The 21580-nt window shown below is 44.1% G+C and overlaps 1 protein-coding gene across 1 annotated transcript in view; it reads left to right on the top strand.

Annotated features, from left to right (window-relative positions):
• LOC138964385 (phospholipid-transporting ATPase ABCA3-like) overlaps nucleotides 1–21580 on the top strand; it is a 63209-nt gene that overhangs the window by 29520 nt on the left and 12109 nt on the right. Inside the window, exons 5-21 of the mRNA XM_070336323.1 lie at nucleotides 337–584; nucleotides 1180–1420; nucleotides 2118–2291; nucleotides 3254–3435; nucleotides 4191–4322; nucleotides 5317–5437; nucleotides 5825–5979; nucleotides 6121–6276; nucleotides 6882–7092; nucleotides 8221–8470; nucleotides 9785–9978; nucleotides 11272–11527; nucleotides 13112–13301; nucleotides 16446–16733; nucleotides 18016–18283; nucleotides 19210–19431; nucleotides 20176–20374. Of these exons, the coding sequence (XP_070192424.1) occupies nucleotides 337–584; nucleotides 1180–1420; nucleotides 2118–2291; nucleotides 3254–3435; nucleotides 4191–4322; nucleotides 5317–5437; nucleotides 5825–5979; nucleotides 6121–6276; nucleotides 6882–7092; nucleotides 8221–8470; nucleotides 9785–9978; nucleotides 11272–11527; nucleotides 13112–13301; nucleotides 16446–16733; nucleotides 18016–18283; nucleotides 19210–19431; nucleotides 20176–20374 (3487 nt within the window). The remainder of the gene's footprint in view (nucleotides 1–336; nucleotides 585–1179; nucleotides 1421–2117; nucleotides 2292–3253; nucleotides 3436–4190; nucleotides 4323–5316; nucleotides 5438–5824; nucleotides 5980–6120; nucleotides 6277–6881; nucleotides 7093–8220; nucleotides 8471–9784; nucleotides 9979–11271; nucleotides 11528–13111; nucleotides 13302–16445; nucleotides 16734–18015; nucleotides 18284–19209; nucleotides 19432–20175; nucleotides 20375–21580) is intronic.

Consider the following 21580-nt stretch of genomic DNA (forward strand, 5'->3'; position numbering starts at 1 on the left):
ATGTGGGGGGTTTGTGTGTGTGTGGGGGGGGGGGGGTGTTTCTGTGTGTGCGGGGGAGGGGGGTTGTGAGTTCACATGCAAGAAACTGACATGCTTTTCGTCCATAAATAATTTCACTTCTTAATTTTACCAGGAAACAACATTTCAGTCTTGAGTATATGTCGAGGGGGAAATATGTACACAGGCGAAAGATGAAATCGTGACACCGGCGACGTAGAAAACACATCGAGCTAAAAATAGCCCACGCGGCTCTTCGCCGGCAGACAACTCTGTACAGTCTGCTTTGAATGGTGACGCAGTAGTCTCCTGTTACAAAGAATCGACGTTGTGTTGCAGACTACAAGGGATCGGGTGTGCTGATGCTGCAGTCTTTCCTGGCCGAGACCATCATTGGGGAGTGGCAGAACGGTACGAACGTCACCTTGGACCTCAAGATGCAGCGCATGCCCTACCCGCCTTATGTCAGCGATCCCATGGTGTTGATCATCCAGCAACAGTTGCCTCTCTTCCTCATCCTCTCCTTCATTCTCTCCGTCGTTCAGAGCACCAAGAACATCGTCTATGAGAAAGAGAGAAAGCTCAAGGTAAGAGTTGTGAAAATCAGTTTTGAGTTCAAGTGTGTGTGTGTGTGCTTGATTGTATGCTTGTTGTGTCGGATTTCGTTCACGCGAGCAGACAGCAGAAGATATTGATATATAATTGTGTGCGTGTGTGTGTGTGTGTGTGTGCTTGTGTGCTTGTGCTTGTGCTTGTGCTTGTGTGTGTGTGTGCTTGTGTGAGTGCGTGCGTGCGTGTGTTCGTGTGTGTGTGTGTGAATACGAATAGGAATACGAATACGAATAAACTTTATTGTCATGAAACGTAGTGTGTATAAGTCAGACACGGGAAGATAAATAACCAAATGATTTCATTGTTTTTTGTTGTTTTTTTGAAGCAATTATATACAAATTCTCCCAATTTAGTTTGTACTTTGTCTACTTGCAAAAGTTGACGTGTGTGTGTGTGTGTGTGTGTGTGTGTGTGTGTGTGTGTGTGTGTGTGTTTGTGTGTGTGTGTGTGTGTGTGTGCGTGCTTGCTTGCTTGCTTGTGTTCGTGTGTGTGTGTGCGTGCGTGCATGCATGTGAGCATGCGTGCGTGTGTATGTGCATGTTTATTTTACTTTTTTTCCCCTTCTTTCAGGAGTCCATGAAGCTGATGGGTCTCATGCCCTCCGCCCATTGGGCGTCGTGGTTCATCACCTGCTACATCTACCTGGTGGTTGCCATGGCAATCTACGCCCTGCTGTTCGGCATCAACATCATCAAGGCATCAGGACCTGTGCTGGCCTTCAGCGACCCCAGTCTCTTCTACGTCTTCCTCCTGTGTTACGCTTGCTCCATTGTCACTTTCTGCTTCATGATCAGCGCCGTTGTGCAGAAAGGTTTGTGTGGAGGGGTATAGAGCTGATGGGGGGGGGGGGGGGGGGGGGGGAACATGGGTTGGCCATATGAAGGGAGAGGAGTTCCTTTTAACAGTCTCCGTGCGTCATGTTTTTGTGTTTGTTAGTCAGTCTGTACCTATCCCCTTCTTTAATTCCGTGTTTCTTTCTGTCGATCTCTCTCTCTTTCATTTGTTCATTCTCTCTCTCTCTCTCTCTCTCTCTCTCTCTCTCTCTCTCTCTCTCTCTCTCTCTCTCTCTCTCTCTCTCTCTCTCTCTCTCTCTCTCTCGCTTGCTCGCTCTTGCTCACTCTCTCACTCGCTCACTCTCTCTTTCCCTCTCTCTGTCGCTGTCCCTGTCTGTCTGTCTGTCTGTCTGTCTGTCTGTCTGTCTCTCTCTCTCTCTCTCTGTCTCTCTCTCTCTCTCTCTCTCTCTCTCTCTCTCTCTCTCTCTCTCTCTCTCTCTTCAAAGCATGCAAAGCATCTATCTTTTAACTGCATCAGTGGGACACCATTCGATCTTACCTTAAAAGGTAACTTAAAAGAGAACTGTCCGAACTCAAAACAAAACAAAATGGTTAATAAAAACTTAGCGTCAACTGACCATACCTTCATTTCACAAAAACAAAAATAATGTGCTTCCTTGGTTGCTTGCTTGATTGATTGATTGGATAATTGATCGATTTGTTAATTGATTTCAGCCAACATTGGAGCCGCCGTGAGTGGGGTGATGTTCTTTGCGTTCTACCTGCCAAACTTTTTCCTCAATTCCCGTTACGACACGATGTCGTCACCACAAAAACTGGCGGCATGTCTGCTGTTCAACCAAGCCATGGCCTTTGGTGCCAATGTCATAGGGCTTTATGAGGGAACAGGTAGGTTCAATCTTTTTTCTTTTATCTCATTTGTTTTAATCAGGCTTTTAATGTTCTCATATTTGTCTGTCCGTCTCTGTCTCTGTCTGTCTGTCCTTCTATTTCTCTCTGCCTGTTTCTATCTCATTTTGTGTCTATCCTTCATTACCTATTCTTGCAGGACTTGATTTACGTTAAAACCTTCGGACTGGGTGGCCGAGTGGTAACGCACTTGCGCTCGGAAGCGAGAGGTTGCGAGTTCGACCCTGGGTCAGGGCGTTAGCAATTTTCTCCCCCCCCCCCCCTTTCCTAACCTAGGTGGTGGGTTCAAGTGCTAGTCTGTCGGATGAGACGAAAAACCGAGGTCCCTTTGTGTACACTACATTGGGGTGTGCACGTTAAAGATCCCACGATTGACAAAAGGGTCTTTCCTGGCAAAATTGGTTAGGCATAGATAAACAAAAAAATGTCCACCAAAATACCCGTGTGACTTGGAATAATAGGCCGTGAAAAGTAGGATATGCGCCGAAATGGCTGCGATCTGCTGGCCGATGTGAATGCGTGATGTATTGTGTAAACAAAAGTCCATCTCACACGGCATAAATAGATCCCTGCGCCTTGAGTCCGAGTCTGGAGATACGCGCACGATATAAGACTTCATATAACAAACCTATTCCAAATTAACTGTAAGGATAGTCTGTCTGCTTGTATTGCACAATTTGGGATTTTTGTCTGAGGAACTTGGCAGCTGATATATATATTTACATCGATCAAGCTTCGATAGAATGGTTCTATTCTGCACCTGAAGCAGCCAGGCTGTAGTTTGGGGGGGGGGGGGGGGGGCTTGACCAAGGGGAAGGATGCCCTTATCCCATGTTAAAGCCTGGATGAATCCCTGATGGTGTACGTACATGATTTTTTAATAAAAAAATGTGTACACAGGAGGGAACATGTTTTTAACCTCCATTTATCGTTCTCTCCAGGTGAGGGTGCACGTTGGAGCAACTTCCACAAGACAGCGTCAGTGGACGACAACTTCACCTTGCTGGATTCCATGATCATGCTGCTCATCGACAGCGTCATCCATCTTATCATCACCTGGTACCTCGACAACGTCAGGCCCGGCGAGTTTGGTGTTCCCAAACCTTTCTACTTCTGCTTCACCGTGAGTGTGGTGATGCTGTTGTTGTTGTTGTAGCTGTTGTTGTTGTTGTAGCTGTTGTTGTTGTTGTTGTTGTTGTTGTTGTTGTTGTTGTTGTAGCTGTTGTTGTTGTTGTTGTAGCTGTTGTTGTTGTTGTTGTTGTTGTTGTTGTTGTTGTTGTTGTTGTTACCTTAGTTGCATGCAGGCTGCTTCAACCCTTTCTCTTATAATTATGCTCTTTTTTTTATTAATGGTGTTGTGTTTTTGTTGGTTTTTTTTGGGGGGTAGTTGTTTTTGTGTGTTGATGCTATGCTTGCTCTTCTTGTTCTTGATGTTAATGTCCTCTTCATATTATGTTATATGAAGTCTTATATTAGCCACTGAATGACCCTTCCCGGTTCAAAGAAAAAAAGAAAGGGTATGCCCTCTTAGCTAAGACTCCAACGCTCCAAAGAAACTCGGTACAAAGTAAATCGTGAGAAATATTGTTCAGTTTTATTGACCGTTTTGACGATTGAAAGTCAATCATACTGTCAAGAAAAAATCATTTTTTGAGGGTAGACGTGGTCAGGGAACCCAAATACAATGTATTGCTAAAATCCAATCAATTCGTTTTTGAGCAGAAGAAAAGCAGATTTGCAATAATATTATGTTTCTGACCAAAACACTGCTATTAAAAATATGGGTTGCACGGCTGAAAAAATATCCTTATCTTTTTGTGTGTTCAGCGTAATTAGGGAATGTTGAATTGTAGTAGTGTTGTCCCTTTCTGTGTACAGAGAAGCTACTGGTGTGGACCAAGGAAAGGCGGTATCAACAAATACGAGAATGGCAAGATTGGGGATGAGAGTCGTTTTGAACGAGACCCTGTGGGGCTCAATGCGGGAATCAGGATCTGCGATCTACGGAAGGTGAGTTGTTTGGGTTAGACTTCGTGTTAACCTTTTGTAACTAAGTGCACAAGGTACAACAATCACCTTTGGAGGAAAATAATAAAGGCCAGTCAAGCAGGATTGAGAATTTTAGAGCCCTATGAAAACTGCCATGGGTACGCCTATATAGGTTCGCAAGAGCATACGCGCTGACAACAGCAGCGAGACCCCATCAAAGACAACGACTCCACATCTCACGGGTGTGCTGTCTTCTGAGGTACCAAACACGTCGACCCAATGTAAATAGCTCATTCTTTGGCAGGGAGACAACTCCGTCAATGTAGAGCAGCTGCCTGGGACGAGGGGGACTACTAGCCCTGTCACAGCTTGTTAGTATGCCTACCTAGTATTGTATAATACAGAGATGCCTGCTATGAAGGGCTACCTTCGGGACCAGCAGAAGCTGCATGACCCTTCATTGCAGGTGGCTTAATTGTCCCTTTTTTTCTAAAGTGTACCAGCACTTGATATTCTGCACTTTTTGCAAATAATGATATCCAGCTCTAAATTTGTCAAAGATCACAGATGATTTGGATCAAACTTTTAAGCGTGTTTCACTACACTACGCTAAGACATAATTTTGACCAATGCTTCTAAAGGCTTTCAGCATAGCTTATCGCTAACTGTTCTGCTTAAACAAGAAGCTTGCTCTGTGGCAAAAGAAAGGCATGAAAACAAGAATGAGACAAATTGTTCAGCCGTTACCGCCTTATGTTGTACTGTCATGCAGGAACACCACTATAAGCTTCTAGCTTGTTGCTGTTTCTGTGAACTTTGTATACATATCATGATTGTAACCTTTGTTAAAATAAACTTATTTTTAAAAGAAAGCAAGAATGAAATAAATCAAAATAATTTGAAATGACTTTTTTTTTCTTTTTCAAAATATTATACAGAAATAGAGTTCATTTTCCCAGGTTTGTTTCTTTACCTGCTTCACATCTCAAATGTTTTAATTGTTCTCTGTCCACAGGTGTATGGGAAGAACAAGGTAGCGGTGGACAACTTGTCGCTGACGATGTACGAAGGGCAGATAACTGTCTTGCTTGGACACAACGGTGCAGGGAAGACAACCACGATGTCCATGCTTACAGGTAACTCGGATGCAGACTTTCACAGCCAAAACAGCCAATAGAACCATGATTAATGTCACAGAAAAAATCTTGTTACTTATGAATTATTACTGAAACTGTTCAAAGTTGATTTAAATCTGTTTACTTTTTTTTATTTTATTTTTTTTAGGTAAATTGAAGTGAGTCACTTGGCATGGGTCCATGCCGTATGCATTTTTAAAAGTGTGAAGTGAAGCTATTATCTATCAATGCCAGAAATTACGAGAAACCAGACTACATAGATCTTTGGAACAGAGAGTTTGTCAGCTCTTCATTTGAGGAGACATTTTAAATGAAATTATTGTTACCCCTAATGAGATGCTTGAAATCAGGCTTCTTTGTCCACATGATGATCTAAATGTTTTTCAGGCTTTATTCCTCCGACGTCCGGAACGGCTTACATCAACGAGAAGGACATCCGTACCGACATCGACAGTGTGAGGGAGAGCCTGGGTCTTTGTCCTCAGCACAACATTCTCTTCGGTACCCTCAGCGTGGAGGAACATCTCACCTTCTTTGCTAAGGTTCGCCCCATGACTGAAAGTGATGGCGTTAACTGAACGATGTCAGTTAGGTGTTCTTAGGTTTTTGTCTTTCCTTTGTTGTCCTTCGGGTGTAAACATGCATACTTCTTGACAAGTTTCTTTCTTTCTTGTTCTTTACAGCTGAAGGGTTGCCCAGCCAAGCGTGTCAAAGAGGAAGTGGACACAATGATCAGGGAAGTGGGACTGGAACAGAAACGGAATTCTCCGGCCAGAACTTTGTCCGGAGGCCAGAAAAGGAAACTCTCAGTTGGCATCGCTCTCATCAATGGTTCTAAGGTGAGCCAACAAAGGGAGGTGGACAAGAAATAAATCAGTAGATTGTTTCATGACTGGCTGACTGGACGGCTGGCTGGCTGGACGGCTGGTTGGCGGGATGAATGGATGCAGGGTTATCTAGATGGGTTACGGAATGGGTGGGTTTCTGATGGATGGATGAATTGAAGGCCAGCTGATGGATTGATGACGAGCTGATGGATGGATGGATGGATGGATGGATTGATGGATGGATTGAAGGCCAGCTGATGGTTGGATGACCAGCTGATAGATGGATTGATGGATGGATGGATGAATCTTAGAAAAGATGCGAATAGACATATCTCACAGAATCCCCATCCCCTTTAAATACCTGATTTTACCACGTGTGGTGTTCCTAAACGTTCTACCATGCTTATTTTGTTTCTCAGCATTTTAAGGCAACTACAACTATAACAGAATATACGCCATAGAAATATCGGTAGTAGAAGTAGCAGTGGTAGTAGTAGTGGTAGTTCTTCTTCAGCGTTCGATGATGGTTGTGTCTATATCCGTTGGCCCGTGATGTTGACAAAGTGGGCTGTAGTATAGTGGCACTATACTGACAAACTCCTCCCTTTCATTCTCAGATCGTGGTGCTGGACGAACCGTCGTCAGGCATGGACCCTGCAGCACGCAGACAGATCTGGGACGTGCTGCAGCGTCACCGTGCCGGCCGCACCATGCTGCTGACCACTCACTTCATGGACGAGGCTGACCTGCTGGGTGACCGCATCGCCATCATGGCTGAGGGTGTGGTCAAGTGTTGCGGAACCTCCATGTTTCTCAAGAAACTCTATGGTGAGTTTTGAATTCGATCACTTCTTAATGGACAATATATGTTCTGAGAAATATGAGGGTGTGGTCAGGTGTTGCAGAACAGCCATGTTTCTCAAGAAATTATATGGTGAGTCTTGATTTAATTTCTTCATGAACACTGTTCTGAGAAATAATGTTTTAAATAAATGACCGCCCTGCATACGAATCAGTCAGGATGTTGATTTGTGGTATGTGTCCAAGTGTAGGGATGGTCGGTGTCACTTCATGATCTGTTGAGCACTTTAAACGATACTGCAGAAGTCAGTTTAAAGGCACAGTATGCCTCCGTAAACCATCACAGATACAGTCAGGTTTTTACACACAGTACAAACACCCTTCCATTTGAACGCTCACCGAACGGGAACATCCTGGCTGCTTTCCGTCGAGGGTGAGACATTTTCAAAGAATTCATTTTCGTGGACCGTCTGTTTTACAATCAGGCGCCTCGTTTTGGTGCTAGAACTAACTTTTAAAATCTAAATAAATTGACAGCCTGTAACACAAACATTTTTAAATCATAAAAGATTTCTTTTTTCATCTAGACAAGATCAGTAGGCCTACAATTCGAAGTTTTGAACGTTTTAAAAAGATAGGCCGGAAGCAGAGTCGCAAAATGTCGTGTTCTTTGAAACCAGCCGCCGCCGACAAGTTTGTGTGACCGGCAGCCGTTTGTTGCGTTTTAGAATCAGAGGTACACAATAACGTGCTATTGCAGATACATCCAGTCGCATTGAAATCACAAACTGACGACTACATTGAAGAAAAAAAAAGGAAAGTGGATCACACGGGTTCACGATGGCTCAGGGATTAGATAAACCACGAACTCTGGTGTGTGGTTTACGCGAGCTAAACTTGTAGTAATGCTATTAAATGCTATTGAAAGTGTTTTCCATAAGGTTAGAACTGCTTTTTTCATTAGAAGATTTAAATCGTTTTTAAGGTAAACCATTTGAGACATACTGGCGCTTTAAGATGCCACATTCATTGTCGTCGATACATGTATCTCCGCTATTTTTGGAAAATAACTTGGACAGTAGCTTTCTAAATGTACGTGTTTTGAACGATACCTACACTTAAACTTATCACCATCTTCAACTTGTCTACCCCCAGGTGCGGGCTACCACCTGGTGATCGTCAAGACCCCGGACTGCAAGGTGTCCAGGTTGACCGAGTTGATCCAATCCGCCATCCCTACCGCGCAGTTTGAGGCAGAGATCAACGCTGAGATCTCCTACCTCCTGCCAGACGACCAGTCGGCTCGCTTCGCTGACCTTCTGCGGGACCTTGAGAACCAGAAAGAAGACCTCGGCATCGTCAACTTCGGAGCCACTGCTACTACCATGGAGGAGGTCTTCTTGAAGTAAGTCTTTGTGAGAATTGTGTAGCTGTTAGAAGTGGTTTGTGCTTTTGTCGTTTTCGAGTCATTTCCTTGTGAAGTTCTGAGGATAAAAGTTAGTGTGTTTTTCAGTTTCCCCGGGTGAATGTTTAGTAAAGAGCAAAGTCTTGTTGTTGTTGTTGTTGTTGTTGTTGTTGTTGTTGTTGTTGTTGTTGTTGTTGTTGTTGTTGTTGTTTTTGTTGTTCTTGTTGTTGTTGTTTTTTTGTGTGTGTTTTTTGTTTTTGTTTGTTTTTTGGTTTACTTTTTGCATCTACAGGTAAATCGATCGTAAGGATATGAGGATGATATCACATGCAAGGCATAAAAGCCAACACTGACCATACACTGACACTTTCAGGTTTATGAACATGAGCTAGCGCTCTCAATGCGCAACGAGTGCGCACATAAACACCACACGTATCGGTTTTGGACAGGCAGAAGAGCATGGAACATCTAGAAGTGATGAATAATCTGATTTCAAATTTGTGTTTTGTGTGGTGTAATGGAAAGATTCCATGATCGTCCAATGATAGGTAATGGACTGATATCACCTTTACATCGCTCAAATCTACCCATATGCAATTACCCGTTACGCCAAGTAGGACATGACCCTCACAAACCCACTGACGTCGGAGTTAGGCCTGTCCTTAACTGGGCCAAGTCGACTACGCGAAGTATACTTCGCAAAGCTGGCCGCACGGAGCTTTAGCACTGAGTTTTCGGTAAAAAGACTTCGCGAAGCTGGCCGCACGGAGCTTTAGCACTGAGTTTTCGGTAAAAAGACTTCGCGAAGCTGGCCGCACGGAGCTTTAGCACTGAGTTTTCGGTAAAAAGACTTCGCGAGGCTGGCCGCACGGAGCTTTAGCACTGAATTTTCGGTAAAAAGACTTCGCGAGGCTGGCCGCACGGAGCTTTAGCACTGAGTTTTCGGTAAAAAAAAAAGACTTCGCGAAGCTGGCCGCACGGAGCTTTAGCACTGAGTTTTCGGTAAAAAAAAAGACTTCGCGAAGCTGGCCGCACGGAGCTTTCGCACTGAGTTTTCGGTAAAAAAAAAGACTTCGCGAAGCTGGCCTCACGGAGCTTTAGCACTGAGTTTTCGGTAAAAACAAAAGACTTCGCGAAGCTGGCCTCACGGAGCTTTAGCACTGAGTTTTCGGTAAAAAAAAAAGACTTCGCGAAGCTGGCCGCACGGAGCTTTAGCACTGAGTTTTCGGTAAACAGACTTCACGTAGTCTTCACGAAGTCGACTTCGGGATCAATTAAGGACCACCTTTAACCTCTCACATTTACGTCATTCAGGGTAGGAGAGAGTGCGTCAACGGAGGAGGATGACAAAGTGGTGAAGCTGGAGGGCATTGTCAACGATGCCTTTGACCAAGAGAAACTGGTGACGAACGGGACAAACGGGGTGCAGAACGGAGTGCAGAACGGAGAACAGTCCAGAATGCAGTCCATGGGTGTTGCCACAGAAGGAGCCGCCTTGGACGTTCTTGGTATGTTTCATTCATTCATTCTTCTTCTTATCTTCGCCTTGTTCTTCTGCCTGTCAAAATACTTTTTGTTTGTTTGTTTGTTATCTGTGTACTCTTCTCCCCCTCATCCTCCATTTTCCTCTACTTATTTTCCTCCTCGAAGAATGACAAACATTGTATCACGTATCCTATGCAGTCAAGGGAAAACCAGTGCCTGGCCTGTCTAAAAAAACCTCCGCGTGAGGGATTTTGCAGCAAGCGAGAGTGAAGATAAAGAGGGAAAACTTTTCTCTGCGCGCGAGCCAGCAAGCAGGATGTCTCAGAACTGTATGGCGATCTTTCCATTCAGTAACAGCGAGTGGTACTCAGAGCTGCCTCTATGCCTTCCTTTAGCAACGTTCTCTGGGGGCCTCAGACCCGCCTGTTCCGCCTTCGCGTAAAAGATAGTCAAACTTGTCACCATTCATCATATGATCTTCCTTTGCAATGCAGTCTCGAATAGCACTAACTGCTTAAGAGACGATTTGTTTGTTTGTTTGTTTGTTTGTTTGTTTGTTTGTTTGCTTAACGCCCAGCCGACCACGGAGGGCCATATCAGGGCGGTGCTGCTTTGACATTTAACGTGCGCCACACACAAGATAGAAGTCGCAGCACAGGCTTCATGTCTCACCCAGTCACATCATTCTGACACCGGACCAACCAGTCCTAGCACTAACCCCATAATGCCAGACGCCAGGCGGAGCAGCCACTAGATTGCCAATTTTAAAGTCTTAGGTATGACCCGGCCGGGGTTCGAACCCACGACCTCCCGATCACGGGGCGGACGCCTTACCACTAGGCCAACCGTGCCGGTTTAAGAGACGATAAAGCATAATAATAATTTGCAATGTTACTAACCAGGCCTTCAGTTCATCTTCCTCTTTGTCTTCATTTAGCAACATTCTCCGCTGTTCTCAAGCCCCACAGACTGTCCTTGCGGCTATCCTGCCTTCGCGCGAAGAAAGCCAAACTTGTCATCATTCATCCTATAATCTTCCTTTGCAGTGTTACTAATCAGATCTTAAATTCATCCATCTTCTCTTTTGCAGCGTTCTCACGGGGTTACGACAAGTTGAGCGGACTGCCCTTGCAGTTCTCCCGTCTTCGTGGCGTGCTGGTGAAGAAAGCCATTCATCGTATAATCTTTCTTTGCAGTGTAACTAATCAGACCTTCAATTCATCCATCTCTTTATCTTCTCTTTTGCAGCGTTCTCACGGGGTTACGACAAGTTGAGCGGACTGCCTTCACCCATCTCTTTTTCTTCTCTTTTGCAGCGTTCTCACGGGGTTACGACAAGTTGAGCGGACTGCCCTTGCAGCTCTCTCGCCTCCGTGGCGTGCTGGTGAAGAAGGCCATCCATTTCTGGCGGAACCGAGTCATCACGCTGGTTCAGCTCCTCCTGCCTGTCGTCTTTACCATTGTTGCTCTGGCCGTGGACAAAGCACGCCCCCAATCCGTGACAGAACCTGCGCTAGCCTTCAACCTTAATCCGTTCGGGGGCACCACCATTCCCTACAGTAACGGATCTATGTGAGTTGGGGTTTAAAGACACTCGGCAATTATTTGATGCCTGGTATGTTTGTTTAGTAATATAAAGGGTCTTTGCGAGTAGGCTAGATAACTTGCATTGATGGAATGTTTTGTTTGTTTGGAAGGGGGGGGGGGGCGGGTGGTGAGGGGTGTCTGTTCAATAATCTGTGCTAATTGTCTTGGCCCGTGCTGTCTGATATAAATGGTCGTCAGATGATTGTTGAAGGATCATTTCTCATCTACTGCTAATGGAAGTGTTCAGAACCTTCTGTGCCTGAGCGCCAACAGTCGGTGTCATGAAAATAATGTGAAAAATAAAAACTTAGAATCAAAGTCGTTTGTTCATTTCAATGCTCGTTATTCTCTCAGATGCCAAGAGCTTGGTTCTGCATATGTCTGTTGTTGCACATGTCTGTTGTTGCACATGTCTGTTGTTGCATATGTCTGTTGTTGCATATGTCTGTTGTTGCACATGTCTGTTGTTGCATATGTCTGTTGTTGCACATGTCTGTTGTTGCACATGTCTGTTGTTGCATATGTCTGTTGTTGCATATGTCTGTTGTTGCATATGTCTGTTGTTGCATATGTCTGTTGTTGCATATGTCTGTTGTTGCATATGTCTGTTGTTGCACATGTCTGTTGTTGCATATGTCTGTTGTTGCATATGTCTGTTGTTGCACATGTCTGTTGTTGCATATGTCTGTTGTTGCATATGTCTGTTGTTGCACATGTCTGTTGTTGCATATGTCTGTTGTTGCACCTGTCTGTTGTTGCATATGTCTGTTGTTGCACATGTCTGTTGTTGCATATGTCTGTTGTTGCACATGTCTGTTGTTGCACATGTCGTATGCGTCTAGAGAGCTTTAGTCACTTTGTTTCTCAGATAATGTGAAACATACTCAAAGAATTTCTTGCCCAAATTGCGCACACATTCTTTCTTCTTTTACGTTCATTGGACGAAACACCCATTTTGTTACGTGTCTGGCCGTTTTTACCCCGCTATTTAGGCAGCCGTAGGTCGCTTTCGAGGAGAGCGTGCTGGGTATTATCGTGTTTCTATAACCCACCGAACTCTGACTTAGATTACATGATCTTTTCCATGCGCACTTGGTCTTGGGGTCCTGATTTGGCCTATATGGTCCGCTCGACCCAAAAAGCAACAATTAACTAACTAACTAACTTGGTCTTGTGCTTGCGTGTACACACTAATGCGGATCAGGCACTAGCAGGTCTGCACATCAGTTGACCTAGCAGATCGAGGGGGAAAAAACTCCACTCTTAACCCACCAGGCGCGGCCGGTATTCGAACAATCAACCTTCCGCCTGGAAGGTGTCTTATCCCCTAGGCCATTGCGCCCGTCTTAAACACATTCATTAAGGGCAGAATATACCTGCGCAGTTTCAGCGGCACAGACGACGCACTGCATATTATTGATGCTGCGATAGGGACTATGACGAGTACTTGGCCTGTTTTCCTTTCACGCAACGTGTATCGGGCTGGGATAATCTGCAGGGCGTCGTCTGTCCTGCTGAAGTTACACAGGTGAGCGCCAGGCCTTATCAGTGCCACATGTCTGTTTTCAGTCCAAATGCGACGAGTAACGCGGTGGCCAAGATGTACCACGACCAGTTTGACAGCAGCCACAGCCTGCCCAAGGTGGACGTCACGCAGAGATCCATGGATGATTACCTTGTGGGCACGGCTGAAAGCTTGGGGACCAACACCTACAACAAACGGGTCATTGTCGGGGCAGAGTTTAATAGCTCTATGGAGGTAATGAGTTTGTACCGTCTTTTCCATGAGTGTTTGTTACATAATTTATTCAGCAGAAAGACACTCTGCATATTAAAGGCACAGTACGCCTCCCGTAAACCATCACAGATATTGTCAGGCTTTTACACACAGTACACACACCCTTCCATTTGAACACTCACCGAACGGGAACATCCTAGGTACCCTACGTAAAGAGCGAGCAATTTTCAAAGAATTAATTTTTCGGATTGAGACCATCTCAATCGGACCCATCCTGAACTCAGGTCAAAAATGAGTTACTTCCCTTCAACTAGCAATAGATAGCCGTGGAGCGATGATTGTGCATTTTGGCGCTAGACCTAACTTTTAAAATCTAAATAATAAATTGACAGCTTGTTACACAAACATTCTTAAATCATAAAAGAATTATTTTTTCATCAAGACAAGATCAGCGAAGTTTTGAAAGTTTGAAAAAAAAAGCCCGGAAGCAGGGTCACGCAAGGTCGTGGTTTTCGTAGCAGACGACGGTTTATAGGCAGTCAAAAGCCATCGCTCGAGTTCTTATGAACCACATTCGTTTGTTTCGTGAAAAGTCAGAGGTACATAATAACGTGCTATTGCAGATAAGCTCACAGCGAGCCGCATTCAAATTACAAACTGACGACTGCATTGTGTAAAAGGGAAACTGGATCACACGGGTTCACGATGGCTCAGGGGTAAGATAAACCACGCAAAAATAAATTCTTTGAAAATTGCTCGCTCTTTACGCAGGGCACCTGGGATGTTCCCGTTTGGTGAGCGTTTAAATGGAAGGGTGTTTGTACTGTGTGTAAATGCCTGAGAGTATCTGTGATGGTTTACGGGAGGCTTACTGTGCCTTTAAGTGGGTGTCCAAGTGAAAAGCCAGACAGATTTGTGTTTGTGAATAAACAGATTGACAGACTTGCAGCACTTGGTAACTTCAAGGGATGGATGGATAGTTGTCTGGATTCAATGTGTGGATAGATGGATGGATAGTTGTCTGGATTCAATGTGTGGATAGATGGATGAATTCATGGGTGTACTTTTAAGACACAGGCTCCTGAAACTGGAAGAGAGGGATGGGGGGGGGGGGGGGGGGATATCTCGTGATATCCTTCTGCCTTCCAATACTACTTTCTTTGAGCCATTTTGAAGAGGGTGTACCCCAGAAAATATAGGCTCTTTGATGTGACACCGACTCTAAATGACACTGTTGTTGTTATTCTAGAAACTGTTCGCATTGTGAGGAATGCAATGCACGAGTGCTTACATGCACATACTAAGGAGTAATTACCAATGGTTTTTAGGGCACGTCAAATTCTTGTTCTCTTGTTGTTTTAATTAGTTTTTAGTTCTCTTGTTTGTTTTTATTGTTACATTTAGTCAAGTTTTGACTAAATGTTTTAACATAGAGGGGGGAATCGAGACGAGGGTCGTGGTGTATGTGTGTCTGTCTGTCTGTGTGTGTGTGTGTGTGTGTAGAGCGATTCAGACTAAACTACTGGACCGATCTTTATGAAATTTGACATGAGAGTTCCTGGGTATGATATCCTCACACGTTTTTTTCATTTTTTTGATAAATGTCTTTGATGACGTCATATCAGGCTTTTCGTGAAAGTTGAGGCGGCACTGTCACGCTCTCATTTTTCAACCAAATTGGTTGACATTTTGGTCAAGTAATCTCCGACGAAGCCCGGACTTCGGTATTGCATTTCAGCTTGGTGGCTTAAAAATTAATTAATGACTTTGGTCATTAAAAATCTGAAAATTGTAAAAAGAATATTTTTTTTATAAAACGATCCAAATTTACGTTCATCTTATTCTCCATCATTTTCTCATTCCAAAAACATATAAATATGTTATATTTGGATTAAAAAACAAGCTCTGAAAATTAAAACTATAAAAATTATGATCAAAATTAAATTTTCGAAATCAATTTAAAAACACTTTCATCTTATTCCTTGTCGGTTCCTGATTCCAAAAACATATAGATATGATATGTTTGGATTGAAAACACGTTCAGAAAGTTAAAACGAAGAGAGGTACAGAAAAGCGTGCTATCCTTCTCAGCGCAACTACTACCCCGCTCTTCTTGTCAATTTCACTGCCTTTGCCATGAGCGGTGGACTGACGATGCTACGAGTATACGGTCTTGCTGCGTTGCATTGCGTTCAGTTTCATTCTGTGAGTTCGACAGCTACTTGACTAAATGTTGTATTTTCGCCTTACGCGACTTGTTTTTATTGTTACATTTAGTCAAGTTTTGACTAAATGTTTTAACATAGAGGGGGAATCGAGACGAGGGTCGTGGTGTATGTGTGTGTGTGTGTGTGTGTGTGTCTGTCTGTGCGTGTGTGTGTGTAGAGCGATTCAGACCAAACTACTGGACCGATCTTTATGAAATTTGACATGAGAGTTCCTGGGTATGATATCCCCGAATGTTTTTTTCTTTTTTTCGATAAATACCTTTGATGACGTCATATCCGGCTTTTTGTAAAAGTTGAGGCGGCACTGTCACACCCTCATTTTTCAATCAAATTGATTGAAATTTTGGCAAAGCAATCTTCGACGAAGGCCGGGGTTTGGTATTGCATTTCAGCTTGGTGGCTTAAAAACTAATGAGTGAGTTTGGTCATTAAAAATCGGAAACTTGTAACAACAACAAAATTATTAAACGATCCAAAAACAATTTCATCTTATTCTTCGTCATTTTCTGATTCCAAAAACATATAAATATGTTATATTTGGATTAAAAACAAGCTCTGAAAATTAAAAATATAAAAATTATGATCAAAATTAAATTTCCGAAATCGATTTAAAAACATTTTCATCTTATTCCTTGTCGGTTCCTGATTCCAAAAACATATAGATATGATATGTTTGGATTAAAAACACGCTCACAAAGTTAAAACGAAGAGAGGTACAGAAAAGCGTGCTATGCAGCACAGCGAAACCACTACCCCGCTGAACAGGCTCGTCAGTTTCACTCCGTTATGCACAAGCGGCGGACTACGGTCATTGGGAAAAAATGCAGTGCGTTCAGTTTCATTCTGTGAGTTCCACAGCTTGACTAAATGTAGTAATTTCGCCTTACGCGACTTGTATTTTGTTCGCTTACTGTAATAACGAAATTCCTCTGACCAGGCGAGAGCATGGTACAACGGCCAAACGTACCATGCCGAACCCATCTCACTGTCGTTCATGCTCAACGCCCTGGCCAAGCACGCCGTCAGCAACAAAAGCGTTTCCATGGCAATGGGGGTGAACCCTTTCCCCAAGAACGAAGATGCGCAGGCGGAGCGGAACCAGCTTCTGGCCCTGGGCACGGGGTTCAGTGTTGGCTTCTGCATTTCTATTGGCATGGCTTTTCTCACCACGTCCTTTATCTACTTCCTGATCAAAGAGCGAACTAGTGGGGCCAAGCATATGCAGGTGAGTTTGGTGCTGGGGGAAGTTTTATGTTGTTGTTGTTGTTGTTGTTGTTGTTGTTGTTGTTGTTGTTGTTGTTGTTGTTGTTGTTGTTGTTGTTTTGTGTTCGTGTGTTGGTTTCGGTGGGTTTTTTTTGGTTTTTTTGGGTGGTGGTACCAAAGCTAAAGGGGTGGGAGTGCGGAGATCTGGAGGATGGGGGGTTTGTCTGGGATGGTGGGGGGTGGGGGGTGGAGGGGGGAGGGGCATGGCTCTGTGTGTGTGTGTTTGTGTGTGTGTGTTTGTCTGTGTGTGTGTCTGTGTGTCTGTGTGTGTGTCTGTCTGTCTTCCTATCTTCCTGTTTGTCTGTCTGTGTGCAATCGGTGGTGTCATACCAATTTTGCTAGGGAACTGATTTATATCCCTCTGCATTTACCTTCCCGCGACACACACGCCTGCATCCTCTCTCTCCATCTCTCTTGCAGAACTAATCCATGATATAACTATGCCCTTCACTCCCCAAAAGCTTACTTAAGCCAAATTCTTAAATGAATCAAAAAACAAGAACGGTAGGCAATTGGAACGTTGATTATTGACCAATCAAAACGTTACAATTTTTTGTCAATAATCAACGTTCCAATGTTTTGTCAATAATCAACGTTCCAATGTTTTGTCAATAATCAACGTTGCAATGTTTTGTCAATAATCAACGTTCCAATGTTTTGTCAATAATCAACGTTCCAATGTTATAATCAACGTTCCAATGTTTTGTCAATAATAAACGTTCCAATGTTTTGTCAATAATCAACGTTCCAATGTTTTGTCAATAATCAACGTTCCAATGTTTTGTCAATAATCAACGTTCCAATGTTTTGTCAATAATCAACGTTCCAATGTTTTGTCAATAATCAACGTTACAATGTTTTGTCAATAATCAACGTTCCAATGTTTTGTCAATAATCAACGTTCCAATGTTTTGTCAATAATCAACGTTCCAATGTTTTGTCAATAATAAACGTTCCAATGTTTTGTCAATAATCAACGTTCCAATGTTTTGTCAATAATCAACGTTCCAATGTTTTGTCAATAATCAACGTTACAATGTTTTGTCAATAATAAACGTTACAATGTTTTGTCAATAATAAACGTTACAATGTTTTGTCAATAATAAACGTTACAATGTTTTGTCAATAATAAACGTTCCAATGACCTCCCTTTCTATTTTTTTTTTAAATTCTGAAATTTGGATCGTAAGCAATCTATTTTTTAGAGAGAAAAAAAATCAAATCTTAAACACACACTTGTACAGGTGGTGAGCGGTATAGGCCCCGTGGTGTTCTGGATGGGCAACCTCATCTGGGACTACATCAACTACCTGCTGCCATCGCTGCTGCTGCTGGTGGTCTTTGCGGTCTACGGCACGGAGGCCTACGTGGGTGACGGCCGCCTGGGGATCGTGACCTTGCTACTGGTGATGTTCGGCTGGGCCATCCTGCCCTTCATTTACCTGGTGCACTTCCTCTTCAGCTCGCCGCCCACCGGCATGGTGGTCATCATCGTCTTCAACATCTTCAGTGGTCAGTTTGGGTGGATGGAGGGATGGGTGGCGGTGGGGGAGGGGGGGCGGGAGGAGATTGGTGGAGAGGAGGGAGGGGGTTGATGTGTGGGTCCCCTCCCACCGGCATGGTGGTCATCATCGTCTTCAACACCTTCAGTGGTCAGTTCGGGTGGATTGGATGAGTGAGTGGATGGATGGATGGGAGGTAGGAGGGAGAGGGGGTTGATGTGTGGGTAGAAGAGTGGATGATATGGATGGATGGATCTTCAGCTTCCCGCCCACCGGCATGGTGGTCATCATCGTCTTCAACATCTTCAGTGGTCAGTTTGGGTGGATTGGATGGGGGGGGGGGGGGGATATAGGGGATTGATGTGTGGGTAGAAGAGTGGATGATATGAATGGATTGACCTTCAAGGTTGAGATTTGTTAATAGACAGATGGATCTTCAGCTCCCCGCCAACCGACGTGGTGGTCATCATCGTCTTCAACATCGTCAGTGGTCAGTTTGGATGGATTGGATAAGTGGAGAGGGGTGGTGGAGGGGGGAGGTCGAAGTGGGAGTAGAAGAGTGGATGATATGGATGGATGGACCTTCAAGGGTGTTATTTGTGAATAAACAGATTGACAGACTTGCAGCACTTGGTGTCTTCAAGGGATGGATGGATAGTTGTCTGGATTCAATGTGTGGATAGATGGATGTACTTTTAAGACACAGGCTCCTGACACTGGAAGAGAGGGATGCGGGGGGGGGGGGGGGGGGGACATCTCGTGATATCCTTCTGCCTTCCAATACTACTTTCTTTGAGCTTCCCTTTTTAAGTTTTGTTTTATCTAATATTCATGTTCCCCCGTTGGGTTTTGTAAAATAAACCATTGACTTGCCTTCCCTTGCCTTGACAACATCACAGTCAAGATCCTCCTACTGAAGTAACGGTTATTGTGCAGGTCTGATCACCATGACAACAGTGTTCGTGATGGAACTGATCCCGGACGTGAATGACCTTGGGCAGACCCTGAACTGGGTCTTCCTGGCCCTCTTCCCTAACCACTGCATGGCCCGCAGCTTCATGGAGATGTACACCAACTACCTCTACAACGACATCTGCACCACATTCAACTACACCGTCATGTGCAATTTTACCCAGCATCCTTGCTGCAAGGGATATGGTAAGTAGTGTGTGTGTGTGCAGATTGGTGTAAGTGTGTGTGTGTGTGGGGTATGTGTGTGTGTGTGTGTTTGTGTGCGTGGATGGGTTGGTGGTTGTGTGTGTGTGTGTGTGTGTTTCTTTGCGTGTGTGTGTTTCTGTGTGTGTGTGTGTGTTTCTTTGTGTGTGTGTGTTTCTTTGTGTGTGTGTGTGTTTCTTTGTGTGTGTGTGTGTGTGTGTGTGTGTGTGTGTGTGTGTGTGTGTGTGTGTGTGTGTGTGTGTGTGTTGTCGTGCGCCATGACACACTAAGAATTACCCTCTACAGAAAAAGAAAAATCAAGTTAACACAGGTACACTTGTTGCGCTCTTCCATTCCATTTGACAAGCTATTTTAAACAAGTCTTAAGAATATCAGCAAAACCAGCAGATTTAGTAGAACGACAAACCATTGCTGCCTATAAACGTCATATGTCACACGAATGTGATAACGTCCTCTTTCGTCATTGTCTCCTCATATGATGATATATATTCATGAATAATAGATTAAATAAACTCATACAGTAGACCTCCCCTTTTAAGAAGCTCCCCCCCCCCCCCCCCTAATGTAAGACTCCTTCCTTTGTTATACCTAGTTTTCTCAGGCTTTCTGTTCATAACCTCTGTAGAATTACCCCCATTTTAAGACTCCTTCCTTTTTAAGACCAGATTTTCCACTGTACTATGACATGACAACTAGTATATTTAATACTTCACCCCTGTTCTCTAGGCCAAGGATGCAGTCCAGACAGTGACGTGTGCTTCGATTTCACTGAGGACTATATGAGGTGGGAGGCGCCTGGCATTGGGCGCTACCTGGTGTTCATGGCTCTGCACGGCGCCGTGTTCCTGGCGCTCACCCTCATGGTCGAGTACAACATCATCCAGCGACTCTGCAACTGCTTCTCTTGCTTCAATCGCCGTGCTAGGTACATTGCTACCGCCCTTCTTCTTCCTGTCTCTCTCTGTCTGTCTGTGTGTCTGTCACTGTCTCCCCCGGTCTGCCTCTGCCTGTTGTAATATGTCTGCCGTTCTGTCTCTTTTTCTGTCTCCCCTTCCCCTCTGCACCCCTGTCTGTCTGTCTCCCTTTCTGTCTTTCTCTCTGTCTGTCTGTCTCTTTCTCGGTCTTTCTTTATGTCTCTCTCTGTCTCTCGCTCTCTCCTCTCTCTCTTACTCTCTCTCTCTCTCTCTCTCTCTCTCTCTCCGTCTCTCTCTCTCTCTCCATTTCTGACTGCCTGTTCCATCTCTCTCTCTCGCTCTCTCCTCTCTCTCTTCCTCTCTCTCCTCTCATCCTCCTCTCATCTCTCTCTCGCTCTCTCTCTCTCTCGCTCTCTCTCTCGCTAACCCTTTCTTTATGTCTCTCTCTGTCTCTATCTCTCGACCACTCTCTCTCTCTCTCTCTCTCTCTCTCTCTCCGTCTCTCTCTCTCCATTTCTGACTGCCTGTTCCATCTCTCTCTCTCGCTCTCTCCTCTCTCTCTTCCTCTCTCTCATCTCATCCTCCTCTCATCTCTCTCGCTCTCTCCCTCGCTCTCTCTCGCTCTCTCTCGCTCTCTCTCTCGCTCTCTCTCGCTCTCTCTCTCGATCTCTCTCGCTCTCTCCCGCTCTCTCCTCTCTCTCTCTCTCTCTCTCTCTCTCTCTCTCTCTCTCTCTCTCTCTCTCTCTCTCTCTCTGTTTATAATTATACGGATCCTGATGATGCAATAACACACTGGATAAATGTCTTCACAGAAATATACGATAAACATGCCCCGTGGAGAATTAAAAGAGTCAAGCAAATAGTAAAACCTAAATGGTTTGATACTGAATTACAAGATGCTATTGGCCATCGTGATTTCTTAAAATCAGTTGGCAAGGAAGCGGAGTATAGAGAACAGAGAAATAAAGTAAACTCACTTAAACGAACAAAAAAGATCAAGTACTTTCATGACCTAGCGTCATCAAAGCAAAATTCAAAGAATATATGGAAAGCAATAAATGAACTTACAAATAAAACGATTGCCAGTCATTCAAGTTGTGTTAAGGACATATCCCCTGATGATTTAAACACGCATTTTTCTAACATAGCTGAAAAAGTTATTACAAATGACAAATCCAAGTTGAACAATTTGAAAGTGTTAGAAGAATATTGTGAGT

The sequence above is a fragment of the Littorina saxatilis genome, linkage group LG4 (assembly GCF_037325665.1).
Source record: "Littorina saxatilis isolate snail1 linkage group LG4, US_GU_Lsax_2.0, whole genome shotgun sequence".
NCBI classification, from domain to species: Eukaryota; Metazoa; Mollusca; class Gastropoda; order Littorinimorpha; family Littorinidae; genus Littorina; species Littorina saxatilis.